The 21,479-nt window shown below is 37.9% G+C and overlaps 1 protein-coding gene and 1 long non-coding RNA gene across 3 annotated transcripts in view; one reads left to right on the forward strand and one right to left on the reverse strand.

Moving 5' to 3' along the window:
* The window catches only part of tbc1d16 (TBC1 domain family, member 16), a 34,098-nt gene extending 14,609 nt beyond the window's left edge, over positions 1–19,489 (forward strand). Inside the window, exons 4-12 of one of the 2 annotated variants that reach the window (XM_083565625.1) lie at positions 3,163–3,354; positions 4,452–4,599; positions 4,670–4,861; positions 6,487–6,635; positions 9,617–9,751; positions 10,352–10,538; positions 10,715–10,894; positions 13,751–13,897; positions 14,223–19,489. In XM_083565625.1, the coding sequence (XP_083421751.1) occupies positions 3,163–3,354; positions 4,452–4,599; positions 4,670–4,861; positions 6,487–6,635; positions 9,617–9,751; positions 10,352–10,538; positions 10,715–10,894; positions 13,751–13,897; positions 14,223–14,483 (1,591 nt within the window). In that variant the 3' untranslated portion in view covers positions 14,484–19,489. The remainder of the gene's footprint in view (positions 1–3,162; positions 3,355–4,451; positions 4,600–4,669; positions 4,862–6,486; positions 6,636–9,616; positions 9,752–10,351; positions 10,539–10,714; positions 10,895–13,750; positions 13,898–14,222) is intronic. The other variant, XM_083565626.1, reaches the window with a different exon arrangement.
* The window catches only part of LOC310739591, a 13,517-nt gene continuing 2,503 nt past the window's right edge, over positions 10,466–21,479 (reverse strand). Inside the window, exons 3-4 of the long non-coding RNA XR_014537432.1 lie at positions 10,696–10,887; positions 10,466–10,560 (exon numbers count right to left, since the gene is read on the reverse strand). This is a non-coding gene — a long non-coding RNA (uncharacterized lncRNA). The remainder of the gene's footprint in view (positions 10,561–10,695; positions 10,888–21,479) is intronic.

Consider the following 21,479-nt stretch of genomic DNA (forward strand, 5'->3'; position numbering starts at 1 on the left):
CGGAGGTACAGACAGGTTAAGAGCAGGTATTTGATCACGGGAAAGGGGTTTTGTTTGGTGCAAGAGAAGCACTGTTATTTCTGTACATGTCTGAGAATCCTGGAGGTGAGAATGCTGAGCAAATCCTATATATAATGTGTATGTTTGTATGTCTATTTCTGCATTGTATTTTACTCCCCTGGCAGTCTTTAATTCTCACTTCGCTCCAAAAACATGCTCTTACTTCACCGCCACCATGTAACTCTGTTCATTTAATTTCACATTATTTTCTTAAAAATTATTTTTATATATATTTTTTTTTCTAAACATATTTTTCTATTTCCATGTTCCTTTTCTCTCTTTTGTTTGTCATTCTCTTTCTCTGTCTGTCTGTCTGTCTGTCTGTCTGTCTGTCTGTCTGTCTCTCTCTCTCTCTCTCTCTCTCTCTATATATATATATATATATATATATATATATATATATATATATATATATATATATATAAATAAAATATATTATCTCATTACTCATTTCGTTTTATGGTCTTTCTTCTATCTTATCTCATTTCTTTCTCTTTTTGACATCTCCCTCATGGTTTCACTTTGCTCTCTTCCTTTTTCTCTTTTCTTTTTGCTTTCTGTTCCTTGTCTTCTTTTCTCTATCTCTTCTCTTATCTCCTTGCTCTTTCTTTTGTCTTTTCTCTCTTTCTCTACTTTTCTTTCTCTCTCTCTCTCCCACTATTCTATTTGTTATTTCTCATAATTTTTTTTTCTATATTTTCTTTTCTCTTTGTCCGTTTGATCATTCATTCTCACATATCATTCTTTTTCTCAATTCCCTCTCTTCTTTCCTCATTTAGCTCACTTTCCTCTTTTGCTCTTCTCTTTGTCCCCCTTTTTCTTTCTCTCACCTCACTTTTCTTTTTTAGCCTTGCTCTATTATTTTGTCGCTCTATTTCTCTTTGTTTCTCTGCACCACTTTCGCTCTTTCGCTGTATATTTGTACAGTTGGATCTTCAGTTGCATTGCCATTTAATTTGACTTAATGTTGCTCTGCCTGAATCATGGGGCTCAGTGTAAGATCTGAGAATTAAAAAAAAAAATTGTCCAGATGCATTCAAGTCTCCACTCTTTGAAACCAATTCATATTTAAGTGACTGCATTAAGGGGAGACAGAAACTGGGAGCATGTCACTTGAAATTTTTCCTCTGTGTCTGAGTGCATCCAGAAGAGCGTGTGTGTGCATGTTGTGAAAGCTCACCAAGTTTAAAAAGTCTTTCCTACTGTATCTATTCCCAGTCAAATCCATGTTTTTCTCTGTATGTTGTTTATTTGAATGTGTTAACTAGCTCGTACTAATAATACGTTCATCTCTGGTGGCTGTTCTTCTTGAGATTTGAGTCTGTGTACAGTGTTAGAAACAGCCCCTGAGAGACGGACTTCATCTCAGCAGGGAGCTCAGACTCCTGGACAGCCTGCCTGCTGTCATCTATGAAGACATGTAGGGAGCGAGAAGAAGAGAAAATAGATGGATTTTAGATAGCTGTGGCTTCATTTGTGCTAAGATCATTTACTTGCAGTACTGTGTTAGCACTGAAATGCGGTTAAAGCAGAATGAGAAAGCGTGCACAGCGTTTTACGGGCTGAGAACTTTTAAACAGAAGATGAATTAAATTTCGATTCATGGAACCAGGATGTAATGATAAACGATGAAGTGATTCTTTGGGAGTTCTGGATTGTTGTTTTTTTTTTTTTTGGTGTTTTTCAAGAGTGTGACAACATTCCATAACATTTTGTTATTTTAAGCAGTTAACACTAGGATTAAGGCCGTCATGTCAGCGCTTAGTATTAAGTTATTTGTTTTACAGATTGTGTAGTAACAATGCAGTAATGATTTACTCATTAGCTTTAACAAAACCAATAAGAAACTGTTGTAGATATTGAAGTAAAAAACATAAAACTGGAAATAATACAAATATCAGGAATTATGTCTTGATTTCGCAGTAGTTGTGTACATACAAGTAATAAATAATGTCTATGCTTGCATTTATTTATTTATTTATTTTTTTTGTTTACTTCTTGTAAAAATGTAATCATAATGTGCTTTCTGCCCTGGAGAAGAGCATAATCCATCTGAGAACAAACTATTTTATATAAATTAGTTTGTTATTATCCAAACTGAGAATCTGTATTTTTTTTGCAGCATGTATGGAGTGTCATGCTAGGACATTTTGAAAGTGCAGTGACACGTTTTATGTTACAGCATTTTAACCAGGCCAGAGAGCACCATATGGCTTTGTGTGCGATCTTGTTTTGGTTTGCGCTCTAAATGTCCTCTCAAATACTGTGCCGGCATTAAGCACATACATGCCAGTTCGGTACAGTGTCAGGGACGTGTCTGGAGGTGCATTTGGCCTGTTAGACATGCTCAGTTAGAGAGAGCGAGAGGTCTTTGGGCTCAGGTTACGGCTCTGGGAAAAAATGAGCAGACTCCGGGAAAGAGATGGTGAAAAAGGATGGGGGGGGTGAACTAGCTGGCAGACGGGCAGATTTGTGTCTCCGTTTAGCTGCTGCCAACACAGAAACTTCCTTACATTCTTCTCATTCTTTGTCTCCTTCGAAAAAAACTGTCCTCACACACACACAGAGACAAACATACCACACAAACACAAACATGTCCACCCTGCCTTTTACTGTGAACCAAGTTGTGCTTCAGTGCTCTTCCATTAAAATGTTAAAATATTAATTGACTTCTGTTTTACTAATACAGTTATGTATTAGCTTACTTTTTTATTATACATTTTAATAGCTGTTACTGTACCTTTACTGAAATCTTATCCATTTTATATCGGTTATTCCATTAATTCCTGCTATTGCAAAACAGGTGTCAAGGGATTGTTAGTTTGTTGTATTATTTTGGCCTGTTCTCATAATGGTTTTAACCGACATTGTTGATTTTATGACATGTCTTATCTTATCCTTACTGCATATTTAACTTACATCCCGCTGCTTTCCTGGCAGTGTTTACTAAGGTTTTCTACGCTGGAAGAAGTTTGTTATGTTTGAATCTTAACCCAAATTGCATGACCTGAATTGTTAACCATAACCACAGTGCGATACTGTTTGTTTTGGCAGTTGTACTGTGTTGATTTTGGCTGAAAATAATTATGCTCTCATTTTCAGGGAGATGTGTGATGAGTCCATGACTCACTCTGCAAGCTCTGCCTCCAGCCTGGACAGCCACGCCCTCTCAGAGAGCAGTCAGTCGCAGGGTATGCGATGGGAGGAGCAGCAGAAAGTTCTGGCTGTAGAACAGCTGTGTGGAGTGTTCCGAGTGGACCTGGGACACATGCGGTCCCTACGCCTCTTTTTCAGGTGTGACGCTAAAAGCAACACCACCACACTACTTAAAACCCCTGACAAAAAATGGCTTTTCCCTCCTCCATTTAATTATTAGCAATTTGCTTTCTGCTTTTTTTTTTACTTGTATCTTTTTGGTAATCTACCAGAGATGTGAATTTCATTTATGAATTTTAATGAACGTATTTCTGTTATTCATGTGATCCAGTAGAACAGACACAGAGTCTCAAAGGATTAATTTATGTATACACTAAAAAAGGTTCAGAGTCAGTTATAAAGACTAAAGATATGATTTATATCTGCATTGTTAAATGGATACATTTAACATTTTCCTGTATAACACAAGTTATGGTAATCTTACACTCTTTTCTTTTGGACTAAGCCTCTGAAAATTCCATGACAAATGACAAAGTTATTTACTGACTGCCCTAAAACCTGCCTGTAGAATTTCATTGTATGTTTTTCTGGGTAAATATCTATTTCTTGTGCTTTTTACATTTCATAAATACATTGGTTATACACACCCATAGACTACATATATAGTAAAACAGAGCTTAGTTTGTCATCTGACTACATTACTAAAGCTTTCTGACAATATGACACATTAAATCGCATTATGTCTAGGTTCTCTTGAACCTTTTGATGAATTTGGCAAACAATGTAAACTAAAATTGTCTTGTTGTCTTGAAAGCTTACACTTTCCTATGCGAGTCCCTGTGGATTACCAATTGTGACAGCAAAATATGAAACTTTGTAGAAAGTGTGATGAGACTCGCTTTAGTACTTTAGTGAAACCTGCTGTAACTTCAGTCAACACCTGGCGTGATAATTCCACAAGGTGTTGAAGCATTGCCGTGGCAACCGTCACAAAATAGGATGGAGGGAATGACATCCTGACTGAATTTCTGGGTTATTTATGAAATTCAATAGTAGTAGGTATGCATATTTCTACTGCAACATCTGTGCACAATGTGCTTAATGAATTTGGTATAGATTATGCTTTTATTTTATTTTTTAAATATTAGTTCAAAGAAAATGCCTTAATATTATTAATTACAGTTTTTTCAGTGTTTGGTAATATATGGTGTATGTTTGACACCTTTGTAATGCAGTGATGAGGCCTGCACAAGCGGTCAGTTGGTTATAGCCAGCAGAGAAAGCCAGTATAAGGTCCTGCACTTCCACCATGCTGGTCTGGACAAACTGGCCGAAGTCTTTCAGCAGTGGAAATGCTGCAGGGAGACGCAGCTGAAGGACCAGGTAAGGAGGGGCACAAGAGAAACACTCACTCCAGTCTGTTTTAAAAGCCTTCCAGTAAAGTCTTCTCAAGCTCTTTTGTTCTAAAATTCGTGTCCAGGTGGCTGATGAGAAGTCATGCATGCAGTTCTCCATCCGCAGACCTACTCTTCCGTCCACAGAGACTCACCCAGAGGAACGTCTGTACCGGAGACTGGAAGTCAGCTCCTGGTTGCGACACCTGAACCACAACGGTCAAGTGGAGGAGGAGTACAAGCTCAGGAAGGTGAGTCTGATCCCCATTCACCACACCAACTGTTTATAATTTCTGATTTAGCAATGTAGGTTCATTTCAGGTGAAGACTAAATATGTGAAGGTATTTTTCTGATGACCACAGCAGACCTGGAAAATGAGCATGGAAATATTTTGGAAAAGTGAGCTTCTGGATAAGTGGATGCTTTGGATTTTTTAAGCTACTGACATCACAATATTAGTATATTTTTAATATTTTTGTTTTTTAAGACCATTGCAGACTTTCTGTATGCCTCACCATCTGGTGATGATTTTTTAATTACACCACATTTATTAAAGCAGCAAATGTGTCTGTAACCACTGAGACTAGTCTGAAAACAAAATGATGCTTTGTTAGAGTGCTTATTTATGACAGCAACCCATTTATGACTATAGCTTACATTTCTTGACATATTTATTAGCTAGAATTACACAGTTAATAAACTAAACTTAATTTTTCAATTAGATTTTTCAATATTCAGCCACTGAATTACTAAATAACCTGCATACTTTACAAAATGAATAATAATAATATTGTAGTAAAGTGTTCCAGCCATCAATGGTTTAAAATGTGTGTCAATCAGCAAGGGGTCATTAGTTGTTTGTATGTATGTAGTCAACCTAAGAGGACTTTCTGTGATCAACAGCTCTTTTTTTATTAGTCATAGGAATGCCTGGAAAATGATTTCTTTTTGCAGCACAGCAAAACACCTGTTAAAGGAAGTGCTAAAGATTTTAATTGTTCCACAAGAAATTATGATTATATACAAAATTCAAAGTGGTAGCTCAGAGCTTAAGGTGCTGGTTACTGATCGGAAGTTCAGGGGTTCAAACCTTGGTATCAGCAAGCTGCCACTTTTGGGCCCTTGAGCAAGACCCTTAACCCTCTGCGCTCTGACCTCAGCTTTTGAACAAGCTGGGATATGCGAAGAAAAGAATTTCACTGGGCAACAATTTATATATGACAAATAAAGGCTATTCATTCATCTATCAATTCAATGGATTTGAACAAAATTGTCAGGGACTCCCGAGAGATGCAGCGGGAAGGTGCCCACGATATTGAACACGAGTTTAAATCCTACAGATTCCACACTGATTTCCGTGAGTTTAAGAGATAAAAATGACCAGATGGATAGACTTTCATTCCCTCGCAGTTGCAGCAATCAAGGGTGTCTGTGCAAGTGGAAGTGTGTTACATCGCCCCTGGATGCAGAATGAGCAGCAGTTTGAAAAGATGTGGCTGACTGGTTTCATGTGTCTCAGGGGGGAACATGTGATATGCTTCACCCTCTCAGACTGGTACCTCTCGTATGATATGGGAGACCTAACTGGTGGGTGGGTATTGGAAAAGATGAACACCGTGAGAAAATCTTTAGGAATTTTCATAAATTAGTCTAGGCTCTGCAGCTTTCAATATTTTTAATAAATATTTCAGTACTTTCCATAACTACATTAAGAAACCCAACAGAGTAGGAATTAAAGTTTTCTTCGAAAATGTAATCTTATAATGAAGCAACGTAATATAAACTGTGAATTTTACATGTATATTGCGACTACTTTATGGGTAGCTCTTAGCTCTTTGATCATTTCGCAACCGTTCTTTTGTCCTTTTTTTTAAGGCAATCTTTTTCGGCGGAATCGACTCATCCATTCGGGGGGAGGTATGGCCCTTTCTGCTGCACTACTACAGCTACGACTCCACTTCAGACGAGCGTGAGGCCTGGAGGCTTCAGAAACGCACCGAGTACCAGGAGATCCAGCAGAGGAGGTGAGACACTCTGCATTCTGCAGCGCTAACAGGATGCAGATGTATTCTAACTGTACACTTCCTGTCGAGCATGATCTCCACTGCAGGGCTCAAACCACAACCGACAACGTGTAATTTAAAAAATACTGATCAAAATCGAACTGCGCAATTATACATGAAATTATGTATAAATCAAAAACGAATACGAAGTTATTTACAGTAAAGTGCTGTTAAATTCTCAGAACTGATTCAACTCACAGGACTTGTTTTAGGATGTTTTGACTCTATATAACAGCTTACTAACAGACTTTGTAGAGATGACATTGTATATAATTTATCCCAGAAAAGAAACACATTTTTTCACGTGTGTTACTTAACTAATAAGGTCTAATTAATTATTTCTTAATTATGTTTAGAAAAAAAAAAACAGTTGTGGAAAATGTTCTAGTATTATTGGCAAGGTTCTCAGTACAGAAGAGTATGAAGTTTTTTTCCCTCCTATAAATGAAAAGATGAGAAAAATGCTACTATTTATGAATACATGAGTGTAAGAGGTTGTTTATTAATCATGATTGAAATGCTGTGGTGTAGGGATAAACGCACTTCTCAGTATGTTGTTTTTGGAAAATATTCATCCTCGGGGAGGTAACATCACATCACACCACCCTACCATGCGTTGTTCCTTAAACCAATAACAACGTTAGAACTGTTCCTTCTTTTAGTTATTTAAAGGTGAAATGCTGAACATTAGCACAAAAGAGGCTTTTAATTACACAGCTACTAAATGCCCTTTGTACTGAGCGTGCTGTGGTGCTTCATTGTTTGTCATTGAGTTATAATTCAAGCGATCTTATTTTGTATTCCTCACATTCTCACTCCTGACTGAATGACGAATAAAGTCAAACGGAGCTTGTTAGTATACCGCTCACAGGTTTTTGACTGATACCTGGAATAGCTATTAGTTATATTAATGTATTTTTTTTAGTATGTGAATTATTCATGAAAAGGAATAAAACTCTTGTTAGGAATTCCAGTTGAAATGTATAGTCATTTTCAGCTTCACAGCCAGTTGACAGCACTCTGATCATTATAGCGCGTGTGTGTTAAAGACATGCATTACAGAATCTTTTTACAGGCTGTCTTGGCCCCTGCTGTGAGTCTCCGTGGATGTAACTAGCAGAGACGTTGCAGTCCAGGCCTCTACCAATCAATAAACACATGTGCAGATACGTACCCAGTGTGAATTAATGTGTCCCCAGGGAAATGAGCATGTCATAACTGATTAAGGCATTGTGTGCCCATCGATTACAAATTACAGAGGCTCACGGTGAGTCTGTTTAGGCCGGTCAGTAATTTTTTCCAGACTAACTGCATTTATATTTTAGTTATATTTGGTACCACTAGGTTTTTTTTGGTTTGTTTTTTACACACACATCAGCATGAATGATCCGTCTCTGATCCAAGTGTCTCCGTGCTCTGCTTATCGAGTCGCTTGTAATATTATCAGATTGCCAATGAGTGAGCGGCATACACATTATGCATTGTTCAGGCTGATTAGAAGAACATCTGGACTTTGTCATTGACGTACAGGCACATTGTGGAAGGAATGTAAGCACTTAATTGATGTGACGATGTAGCAGGCACTCCTACATTTTTTCAAATTCTCTAGCCATTAAGTATGCCATAAGTGTGATGGGCAAAAATTGTCTGAATGCGTGGCGAAACTGTGAATACAATTCTGTAACACCCACATTGATCAACAAGATTCGATGTTTTCTGGAATCGCGTTCGTGTCAACAGTCTTTATTCATTCGTCCTCTGGGACTTTTGTGCTCTTATGCCTTTTAATTTCAATCAATAGAAATTTGTGGGGTGTGTGTGTGTGTAATTGTCATAGGTTGTTCAGCTGTACAGTCCTCAGAGAGTTACACAGTAAGAGTGAGAGATATGGTTAAGTCTGAAATGGCGAGAGAGAACTGCTGGAGATAAAAAAAAAAAAGAAAGAAAGAAAGAAAGAGTAAGAAGGAGGGGTGGAGGGCTGCCGGGGGAATAGTTTGCACAAACACAGGCTCTGAAACAATTGTGTGAAGTTGCATCAGGTCTGGTGTTCATGCAAAAAACAAACAGTGTTAATTAAATCCCACCTGCTTGGTGAGTATTTAGTCCTTTAGCTGGAAGGTTTGCTACACCTCAGCAAATCGATGAAGGCAGCAAGCCAAAAGCGTTTATCTTGGCTCTATGTGGTTTTAATAAATTACAGAAGGAAACAGAACAAAACAGATTTAAGTGTTCCCACGTGTCAGTGAAGGAACCCAGTGCATAAAGTGCAGTGACTTAAGGAAATCGGGCTTTAAAGATTTCGGGATTCTTCTGTACATGTAATTAAAGGTAGACCAGAAAAATGCTGATGTTTATTCTGAAAACAAAACCGTTTTCTAAAAAAATAAGATTCATCATGGGAAAAAATAAAAATGGGAATTGTTTTTTCATGAAATGTCCTGCTTGTTTGGCATGTAGAGAATGGCAAAGAATATTTCCAGAAAGTCACGGATGACCTTCAGTCCACATCTCTCTCTCTCTCTCTCTCTCTCTCTCTCTCTCTCTCTCTCTCTTTCTCTTGTTTATGTTTGTCTGTGTTAGTCCGTGTGTGTCTATAAAAACAATTTTGATTAAAAAAAAAATTTACTCAGTATGAAAACATTTCTCTGGGAGTGGATTCAGTTGCATTCCTAGTCAGATATTTATGTCTATTTCTTAGTTTGTCTTTTCCATCCATTCATTTATGCTTCTAACGTTTATTACAAATTAATATACTAAAAAAATATATATATCCCAGTTAAACATGAAGGTATCCAAATTGGAGGAAGCCATACAAAATATCATTTTTTCTAGCAAAAAAAAATTTATATTAAATTTCTCTGAATAAATTATACAAAAGATCCTCCATTTGTCTTTTGTATTCCTCATCTGCCCCCTCTTTGGCTCTTCCCTTCTGCTCTTAGGTTGTCGATGAGCCCTGAAGAACACAGTGAGTTCTGGAGGAAGGTGCAGTTTACAGTGGATAAGGATGTGGTGAGGACTGACAGGAGCAACATGTTCTTTAGAGGAGAGAACAACCCTAACGTAGAGATCATGAGGTCAGAGTCTCACACACTCCATATTTCCTCCCTATAATTATCGTTTTATTTTTCTCCACTCCAAGCAATATACAGTATATTCTCATGAATGTGATTATAATGCCATCTTACTGCTTTTCCATGTGAAAGTGGGTCATGTTTTTAGGTTTAAGCTTTTAAGTTGAATTGTTGTGAAACAAATGATTATTACCAATTCTTGTTCTGGTCCTTCAGTAGAAATGGACCACCGCTGAGCAGGTTTTATTTATGTGGCGACCAATTTTTTAGCACTGCAGTGACTCAGACATGGTTTCTGCATTGTGTTTGTGTGTATATATATTAAAGGAGCTGAGGTTTTTAAACACTACGTTATCATTAAAGAAAGAAGCAGCTTACGCATAAAAGTCAGCATGTGTAGCATACTGTATGCATGGTATTCCCTTTTTTTAACTAATGGACAGGTTAGAAGGGAAGCTGAGAAGTTGCTTAGCAACAGATGGACCACACTGACACATAGAACACCTGCAAGTGACCTATAGAGTACTTTTTAAATAAAAGGTCGGTATATCAAATTGCATATGCAGGATTATGCAGCTTTATCTCTTTTTTGATTTCCTCTAGACGCATTCTGTTGAACTACGCGGTCTATAACCCGGAGATGGGCTACTGCCAGGGAATGTCTGACCTGGTGGCTCCGCTCTTGACCGAGATCCAGGACGAAAGCGACACATTCTGGTGCTTCGTGGGCTTGATGGAGAACACTATCTTCATCAGTTCCCCCAGAGATGAGGATATGGAACGGCAGCTGGTGAGCCATTGCAGGCTTTGGGCTAAGAGGAAAACATTTCAGATCAGCTTATCATGTATCATATTCAAGTATAGAACTTGAGGAAATTGTTGCATCACTTGAGAATCCACTCTTGTACTGAGGATGTTAATCAAGGCATACTGGTTCTATGTCTTACTCTGTCACTCTGGGTGTAGATGTATCTGCGAGAGCTTTTGCGCTTGATGTTACCGCGGTTCCACCAGCACCTGATGCGGCTCGGAGAGGATGGCCTGCAGCTGCTGTTCTGTCATCGCTGGGTCCTGCTCTGCTTCAAGCGGGAGTTTCCCGACACAGAGGCACTGCGCATGTGGGAGGCCTGCTGGGCTCACTACCAGGTAAAAAAAATCATTTGGCAAGTGCTAAAAAAGGCAAGTGATTCACTATTGGTTGAATAAAAGCAATTAGAAAAATAAACAAGGAAGTGAAGCAATAATTACTGATTTTCTCTCAGTTTTTGAAGGTGCTTTCAGAAATACAGTGTTCAATACATTTGATCCAAACCCTAGTACACAGAAGAAGAATCAAGCTTGGTAGATTTGGTTCTAAACAAACACTAGAGAGATTTAATTGCAGAGATAAAGTGATTCAAGACCAAATCAAATTTACTACGGGAAGTGATCTGGACATGTTTTGCATGTTGTGTATAAGCTGCAGTTTTTAAAGGCTGGAGCCCTTCAAACTGAGCCACGACTTACAAATAAAGTAAGACAGATCTGTTGCACTGCAGAAAGCTTCTGGGAAGTTTTCCTGACAGAATGTGGAAATCCAATGCGATATTTTAGTGACATTTTTGTGGTTATCTAGTTCTTCATATAGCATCAGGTACTTGGAATTCTGTGATCAATATGAACACTTAAAAATAGATTTAAAATCTATCTATCTATCTATCTATCTATCTATCTATCTATCTATCTATCTATCTATCTATCTCTCTCTCTCTCTCTCTCTCTCTCTCTCTCTCTCTCTCTCTCTCTCTCTCTCTCTCTCTCTCTCCCTCTCTCTCCCTCTCTCTTTCTCACTCTATATCTCTATCTCTATCTCTCTCTCTCTCTCTGAAACTTGTCCTGAAAGCAGGACTTCACACTTAAAATGCTACATGTATTTCGCATGCAGTATGTATGTATGTATGTATGTATGTATGTATGTATGTATGTATGTATCTATCTATCTATCTATCTATCTATCTATCTATCTATCTATCTATCTATCTATCTATCTATCTATCTATCTATCTATCTATCTATATATAAAAGTGTCTTAATTTGACTTCCTATTACCTTCTAATTTTTTATACATCATTTGCATGTCATCTCTTGCTCAGAGCAGCATAACAAGACTCAGAGGAAAGCACTGTCTGCCCACTACCACATACAGTAGATTGACACCCTGGTTAAAAATGGCAATGGCAACTTTACTTAGCACTGGTTATTTCAATCCCTTGTCGTTGCTGCAAAAAGACTGAGTCGCAGACACAACGCTCAGCCAGCTTTTTATTTTAGTTTGTTGGTTAACTCAACATACAGTGAGATCCACAGCAAAATAAACTATTTCTCTCTGATACAGTGTGAAAACTCCTGCAGTGCTACAATGTCTTAAATACTAATGAATAATTAGCTACATTTGTTTTATAATTTATTTTTGTGTCATAATTGTGCTTAACAGTATGGCGCCTAAAAAAGACACTTCCTGTTGCATATTAAGCATACCTTACACACGCACGCAACCTCACACACATCAAACCACATACTAGTTTCTTTTTTTTTTACTTCCTCATGACTTCTCACTTTGTAAATGTGCTATCAATGACTGGTAAGTCACATGGACAGAGGTGTTAAATAACAAAAAAACTAGCAACTTCACTTTTCACCACAGCTCATAAATGTATTAATTTATCTACACTTTAAACGTTTTTTATATACTCCAGTTGGCCAGGGTGTTTCATAGATATAGCTGAGAGTAAGAGTTTGCATTCCCTTAGGACAGAATAAAGAAGACAGAAAATCTTCTTAATGTAAAGAGGGTGTTTGGTTGCTCAGATGTTCCTCTGTCAGCAGTGAAAAGAATGTGACATAAATGGAACACTGTTAAAATGTGACTAGTGAAAACATGAGTACATAAATATATACAGTATACACTACATGGACAAAAAGACTGTGGACACCTGACTATAAGATTTGTATGGGCATTTGACATTTTACATTTAATCTCCATTTGCTGTTATAATTAACTTTCTTTTTGGACGATGCTTTAGTAGATCTTGGAATTGTGGGTTTGTTGTGAAGATTTTGCTTATTCAGCAAGAGTTAGTAAAATCAGGTACAGATGTAATTGAGGTGAGGAGGCCTGGGTTTCAGTCAGAATTCCAATTTCTAGGGTTGAGGTCAGAGCTCAATAGCAGGCCACTCAAGATCTTTCACTCCAACCCATGTAAACTTCCCATGTAAAAATCTTCATGGAGCTGGCTTTGTGCACAGAGGAACTGTCATGCTGCAACAGGTTTGGGTCTCCTAGTTGAAGTGAAGGGAAAAGTTTATGACCAAAGATATCCTATACAATCGTGTACCTCCAACTTTGTGATAAGAGTTTGTCAAAAAACACCAAACACATTTGGCTATAAAAGTCAGGTGTCAAATACTTTTGTCCATAATACGATATAAATGATCTCTTTATTCTTTTAAGTAGTAAACTGCCTTCTGATCTTTGTTTTCTGTTGCTTTTGAATTTTTGGTTTAAAATACTTTCACATTTCATTTTAAACTTCCTGGAATTATTTGGAGTTGATTTAGAAATTCATTGTTCTTGTCTCCATAAGGATACAACTTTATTGGATCACTTTCATTCCTGGTATGTCTTCTGGAGCTCCAAAGTGTACCGCTGTCAAATGCTAAATTGCACATCTTATTCAAAAGCACTGAATGAAACGAGTCAGTCAATAAGCATATGGGTGCTGGAGAGCATTACTTTGACTTTAGCAGCCATCTCAGCTGAAGCTCTAATGAAGATGAGATGCTAATTGTTAGTCTAACACAGCATGACATTAGCATATATTGACATAGCGATAATCAGGTGACAGCAAAGAGCCGAGCCATTTACATAGCAGCTTCAAACTCCAGTTTGTGATCGGATCGTTGTATTTGTTTTCATGCCCTTTTTGTTTAACGACTGGTTCTGGTTGTGTGTTTGTGTGGCAGACGGATTACTTCCATCTCTTTCTGTGCGTGGCCATCATTGTCCTGTATGGTGATGATGTCACAGAGCAGCAGCTGGCAACAGACCAGATGCTGCTGCACTTTAGCAACCTCTCCATGCACATGAATGGAGAACTGGTGCTGAGGAAGGTACTATGAGCACACACACACAAACACACACACAGGCATTTTTAGCACCTTAAAGGCGAATTTGTATATTGAACAATGCAACTCTTCAGCGGGTATTAATGGAAGTCATCACACACTTCATGGGGTGAATCTAGAGGCAGACAGTGTAATCTTAACAAAGACACTGAGTCCTTTGTTTGTATCTAGTGACCTTTGAGAGATTTGCAAACTCTAAAGGTCATAATCAGATTGCATTTGACTGTAGTCCTAAAGCGCTCAAACTTTTTTTTTTTTTAGTTCGCTCTTGATGCCTACTCTAGAATCTCTGTTCTCTTCCACTTTCTAGGCGCGAAGTCTTCTCTATCAGTTCCGCCTGCTTCCCAGGATCCCCTGCAGTCTGCACGACTTGTGTAAGCTGTGTGGGCCCGGCATGTGGGATAGCCGTTACATTCCCGCCGTCGAATGTTCCGGAGAGCATCCGGACTCGCAGAGCTGCCCCTATGGAGGCATGGCTACCCCGCAGCCCCCGCAGTCACCAGGCCAACCCAACGAGGGCAAGCGAGGCTCCAAAAAACGGGACATCTTTAACTTTCGCAAGCAGCCATGACTCTGGGCACAAAGCACCACGAACCGTAATGCCTAGCTCCTGACGTGCCATTCAACAGGTTAAATGGCTGAAGACAGGCTGCAGTGTCATTAATTTGATTTAAAGAGATATTGGAAGGATCACTGCCTACTCCAAACACATATTTATTTTGTAATTGATCTCAGAATTGAGAGGACTCCACGATCAGCGCTGGATTAAACTTCATCTGCTAAATGTCAGGATTTCCAAGAGGACCAGTGAAAAAAGAAAAAAGATCGATTGTGACCTTTGTAACTGACAAATCATACATATTGATAATCGTTCTTATTTTTTTGTTCTTTTTTTTTGTTTTTTTTTTTAGACCATATGCATGTGTGCGAGTGAGAAACGTTACCAAAAGATTTTATTATTCAATTTCTGCAGGCAGTGATTTCACTGCAGAAAGGGGAGCAATTTGTCCAAATTATAGCTGAAATACAGAAGGATGGGGTTCATGATGCAAACACCCCCCCAAAAAAAAAAAATAAAAACAACGACCTATTTAGTCTTACCTCATACATATATTGGCATACAGAGAATATATATTACATACAGTGGAATATTAAATATGTTATGTGTTTTGTTTTGTTTTTTTGTTAACAAAGCAATATATATATTTAGACATTTTTTCAGGATATTGGACATATTTTATCACTAAATACGTGAGCAATACTTCCTGACACAGTTGTGCATGCTATGACTTTCATTAGTACTAATCAAGCAGTGATGAGATATACAATGTAATGTCAATCCCACCGTAGTGCTGTCGGTTCGGTGCTCGGATGACGGTGCCATCACCTCATGTGTTAAAATCATGACTGTGGCAGAAGGTCTTAATCCGCTCTATAATGCCTCTCAGCGCCGCAGGGGAGAAAAAAGCTCCAGTCCAAACCCAAGTGGGACTTTAGTCTATAATTACTTAATCTGGAGACGTTAAGTCGCTGGATGGATGGCGTTCAGGGTTGCGCGTCTTTCGATGACCGAGTTAGTGGGCTGAAGATGGCCTGCAACTTAAGGGTTCCCCAGAGTCTGTTTGAGAGCAGCTCGGAGAGCAGCAAGCCGCAAATTGCCGTTAAAAAGGCAACATTATTCTGCGGGAGCCGAGCTCAGCTTCTCCACACGCAGCCTCAGTAAATGCAATGCATTACAGACCCTTTTAAAACCATTAGACATTTGAAAGGGTTTCTCAGATATCCAGGAGGGCAAAGGGACATTAGTATGGTTGGGGGGAAAAAAATTGGAAGATGGCAGTGAAGGCTTATATGTTTTGGTGTGGGTGGGTGTGTGTTTGTGTTTGTATGTGTTTGTGTATGTGTGTGTGTGTGTGTGTGTGTGTGTGTGTGTGTGTGTGTGTGTGTGTGTGTGTGTGTGTGTGTGTGTGTGGTTTTAGTCGTGTGATCGCAAACTAGCGGCTAACCTACTTTGTCATGCCTTCTTTAAAGCTTAAACCCTAACATACATACTCAGGGGTAGACAAATTATAAATTCATTATTAAACCCACCAGGCATGTGGAAGCTCCAGTGTGTTGCCCAATTCTATTTTTTTAATCCTAACTGACTAAAAAGACTAAAAACTGGTAGCTAACATACAGTAATATTATAAACAATTAGCTACATTAGGCAAATGAATGAGTATAGGAATTCCCAGTGACATGACAACTGTGTAGCTATTGTCCCTAGACTTTACTGATCAAGTTATTGATGTAGCATATTGTGTTTGGACCTCAAAAAATGGTTGGAAAGAATTTCAGCTATTAGCCACAGTGTGCTCTCTTCAACTTTGCAAGCAAAAGGTTGTTTGAGGTCTGGCTAGTGTCTTAATTTTCTCTCCATACTGTATACTTCAATCTATCCTTGTATTATATGTACTAGTGCATGCTAATCAATCCATCTAGACAGTAGGAAGTTATTCTACTCATTTAAAATCAGGTCACCTGCCGAACGGAACCCATCAGCTGAGCCTGCGTGTGTCTTGTAGCATGCAGTGGGATTCAGAACAAATACTACGGGCTCTAATGACAGCATAGCAATCTGTAGCATTACATTTAAACATGAAACTTGTGCTGCAAACATGACAAAACGTTTTCTTTCACTGGTTGTTGACATTTCTTGTGAACGCTAAATCCGCTTGTTCCAGACACTTAGTTGAGTGTTTTGACTAACATTTGATTTTTAAGTGTATTATGGGTGATTAATATGTACGGTCAGGTCAAGCCAGATTTGCAGGTTTGTCACATGCTATTTTGATGTGCGATTAACCACTTAAACACAGTTACAAAGAAGAAAGGCGTGGACATCCACAAACATTTAATAATTCTTGCCAAACCTGACACTTCTTTGATAATTTTATGTAAACTGCATTTCTAGACTATTACATGAACACACATGCTTACACAGACACACCTGCCTTCTTTGCCTTAAAGTTTGCTTTAAACCGTCAAGACGTGCACACCTGTAGCCTGGTGAAATGTCATGTAGATCTGATCTCCCCTGTTTTCTTTCTTTTCGTATGAGTCTCTGGCTGTCTTTGGTGTTTGACTAGCTACAGAGAGCCCGACCAAAAGTCCTCGGTGTGCCTCTTCCCATCCGGGGCTCATTATGCGGCTGATTGATTCGAGCCAGTTGCGTTCTGGACAAACAAATCACATTAATGCACGATCAAACGAATGCACCGTAGGAAAAAAAAAACAAAATAACAAGCCACTTTACATCTAGCTCTGCCTCTATCCCTGAGCATATTACTCCTTTTATCTGCAAAAATAATGATGATAAGGATAATGAGTTGTTTTGGATTGGATTAGAATTGCATATGGGGGTGGGTGGGTGGGCGCCACAGAAGATTTGTTGTATACCATCATTGTTTTCTCGAGAATCATCTGAACTCTGTTGATAATGTGGTTTAACTGTAAGGCCTGTAGCAGAGATAGTAGATTAAAACAGAACAGTTACCTAAAACCACAAGACGATTCATATCTCAGAAGCAGTTGCAGTGTGTACACACAGTAGCTTCGTTTCTTTATACCTTCGCACATGATGCATCAATCAAAGAGATTATTACATTTGTACATTTTACATTTCCCCTCTCCATAGACCCCCATGGTCTCCATCTCGTCATCTTTCTTTCTCTGCATCTGTCTGTCTGTCTTCCCCCTCCCTCTGTTTGAGCAGCAGCATGGGGGTCGTGTGAGCCCCCTGCCGCTGCGATTGCATTGCCTGCTGTGCTATTGGCCCTAATTATCAATTACAGAGGCCAGGCGTCCCCACCTGGAGCAGGCCGAGGTGCTAATAAGCCTGGACTGCTTCACCAGTCTTGCCTGTATGTATGTGTGTGTGTGTGTCAGCAGGGCTGGACGGGCCTCACTGCTGAGCTGCTAATGGATCCTGCACTGTCACACTCGGAGCCTGTAGTCGCAGGCCAAACCTTCCTCATTAACACGCTTCCTCTCGCTGCCTGATGCTCCACTGCTCAGTTCCGTCATTAGATTTTCCTAACGTTTTGCATTGGAAATACCACGCCGCTTAACTTAATAGCAAAAAGAATTTAGGTGTATAGTAAAGCCGTATGCAAATATCATTTGTTTGTGCGGGCCATAATTGCAAAACCGTTATCATAACCTTTCACAGGGATTTTATTTTTGGATGGTCAGCCTGTGGTCCAAAATATCACTGATGCTCAAACTCAGTCGGTTTCTGTTCCTCTAAATACAATATTTCATTAGATTTCCTTCAAGAACTTACTTGGAGTAAAATGAGAAGTAACAGTCCAGGCTAGAGCCTGCAGTTCTTTAGAATTTAAACAACTTCTTTCTATTTAAAATCAACAGAGAGAATTAATCATTCGAGTGCCTGATTGTAATTTACGCTTCCTGAGTTTAGTTGAAATTTAGCTTTTAGGATGTGCACGACAAATGCTTTGCTCTCAATACAGAATTTGCAAAAGCAGCAAAAGGTTTTTTTTTTTTACTGTGCAATAATGCATATAGGATGACTTCAATACATTAGAATGATGCATTGCTTATAGAACAAAGTAAAAAAGATCTGGTACATAATTCCCTAACCTATCAATTTTTGATTGTCAAAACGTATGTAAAACTTGACTGGAAAAACCACAGAGAAATTTGCCTATGTTGGTATAAGGCATAGTGTTGTGAAAGGCATGCTTTCAAATAAATAAAAAAAAATCTTGAATGTTGTATATGTTACACTAAAACATTGGCTGGTACCTACAGATTTTTTTTGAATGCTCCAGTGTTTTATTTGTGGCTGCCATTGAAAAAAAACTGAATGTACACTGTGTGTGTGTGTGTGTGTGTGTGTGTGTGTGTGTGTGTGTGTGTGTGTGTGTGTGTGTGTGTGTGTGTGTGTGTGTGTGTGTGTGTGTGTTAATGTTAATCAGAGCCATGCATTAATCATAAATAGGGAAAACTGTATGATGAGGGATTATATTTATTTTTCTAAGATCTATTGTTCTGAAGATTGATGTAGAATTAAGCAAAAACCTGATGCATAGGAAGAATTGATTACTTGTTGCAGTCTGACATCCTAAATATATTGTCCTTGGTGTCCAATTTTATCCACATAGGGCCGGTGTGTCTGCATGGTCTCTTTTATGGGTAAGATCGTTCACCTCTCATGTAATTCGCTGCCTTTTCTATTCTGCTCTTTTTTGTGCCGTCACTTTGTTATTTTCTGGCAGGTTTGTTTGTTGTCAGTCACCACAACGGCCATTTTCCATGATCACAACACCGAGTAGAACCTTTTCATGTTTACACCGACAACTCTGAATGATGCACCACAGCGTAATTGTTTGTACTGTATTACACTACAGACTTGTGTCTGATTCAACAATGTTCTCCAAAAAAGAATAATAATAAAAAAAGGCAAATGCATAGGACACAAAACAATTTTTGTCTCTTTTATACATTATTTGAAGCACATCCTGTAGATGTCATGTATTGTTTTGCAAATAAAAATGACTTATAAAAAGATTGTGTGGTTATGGTAAGAATGTTTTAAGGGAAAAGCGTAAAAATCCACCCCAATTTTAATTATATTCAGGTAATTATTTTTTTTTTCCTCATAGAAATTTTTTTGTAATGAAACATTTCCTCCAGTAAATAATTGTTAATACATTTTTGCTCCCGTAAGGACAAAGTTTATTTCTATTTCAAATGTTGGCTTCTAAATACTGTACATCTGATAGAAAATGGTGTCCTTGTAAAAAGGTTTATAATAATTTTTTTTTTTAAGAAGCCTTTAAACCAAAATAAATTGAACTCCAACCTAACTGCGGTACTACACAGTGAAATATCATAACATCAGCCTTTGTTTGTTTTTCTGGGTTCTGCTTATTCATGAGTTTCAGCAAAAAAAAATGAAGAAAAAAGAAAAATCTAATAAAAAAACAATAGAACAAAATGTCCTGTTTAACCTTCACATATGTTTTTAAAATAAAACAGCCTTTGTTTTGTGTGTCTGTTAAACCTTTATCTAGGTTTATGTACAGTACACAAAGATGTGGAGAAATTTTAAAGGTAGAGAAAAAAGGCAAGTTTATGTAAATGTATGTGTTTTTATTAAAATCTTTCTTAGAAGTAGGAAATCACAATACTGTTTTAATGAAAAAGCAAGAGAATATCTCGAAATCAGAAGTCAGATGGTTATTATCATGGTTTCACAAATTCTGTTCGCAGAATGAGTTAATCGTTATCTTGAACAATTGAAGGTGTATTCAGAATTTTCCATGGAATCAGACGGTATTAGAATACCCAATAAGCACAACTAAGAAGTCAGCTTTACTTTCTAGGAATTTGGTATTTATTCTATTGAAAGTTAAAATGCTTGTAAATGCTAAAGATTGATTTAAAAGGTAGGTAAAAGAAACTTGTATGTGTATTATGTAGAGATATAGAGCCCCATACTCATTTGAAACTTTGAATAATATCTGATAATTGATATGCATCTGGGTTTTATTTCTTTGTAGAGTACTTCAGTGAAAAATACAGGCCAAATAAACATAACTAACATACTCACACTAAACTTTTACACACACACTAATCTTTTACACAAAGATTAATTACACTGCAAAAAGAAAAATTAAGAATGTATAAATATATTAAAAATGTCATTATTTTATGTCTGTTACCAGATTAGATTCATTTTGAAGAATTCTGCCACCACTTTTTTTTTTTTTTTTTTTTTTGCTTAGAACTAATCTTTAAACAGACAATAGAAAGTTAAACGTGAAAATGTAAATTATGATATTAATTCTCAGTCATACAAATTTTTACCTGATAGTTAGAGAAGGACTTCTTTAAGATGATACGTGAGTAGAATGTAAAGAATGTACCAGAAAGTTTCTGAAAAACAAACAGACTGCTCTATTCTGATGTTTAAGTAGTAAGAGTAAATGTTTGTAATCCAATTTTTTTGTACCGACTAATCAAACTTCTGTTCTCAGAACACACAACCAAATACAGCTTTGTGCGGAGGGGAATGTTTGCAGCCATAAAGTACTTAAAAATTATGTATCTCCAAACGCACAAGGCTCTCTACTGACAACCGGTCAAATCCAGATTTCTATTAAAGTTTTAAGGGATTGTGGTGCCTGTGTCTCACCCAAGACTGGCATTTGCAAAAGTGACATAATGCTGACTCTCTTTACCACAGGAAACACTTCCCTCATGACAATGTGTTTTCTCATCATAAAAGGTGATCATATACTGAATGTCTCCAACAAAAATGCAGCATTTTTTTTTTTATTCTTGAATCATTGTCTCGTAGATACCACTTGGCTGTATAAACTATTATTTAGTTTGGAGCGGTTTTTGGTTTTGGTGACTGCGTCAGAATAAACCATTGTAATGTAATGATTCTCTCATAAATCCTGTATTGCCTTTAGACCAGGCTGTTCTTGCAAGCGTGGAGTTCAGTCCCTCGTCTGGTTGACCGTAACTGAAACTTACGCAGATGGCTCGA

Source organism: Silurus aristotelis, assembly GCF_946808225.1.
Source record: "Silurus aristotelis genome assembly, chromosome: 17".
Taxonomy (NCBI): Eukaryota; Metazoa; Chordata; class Actinopteri; order Siluriformes; family Siluridae; genus Silurus; species Silurus aristotelis.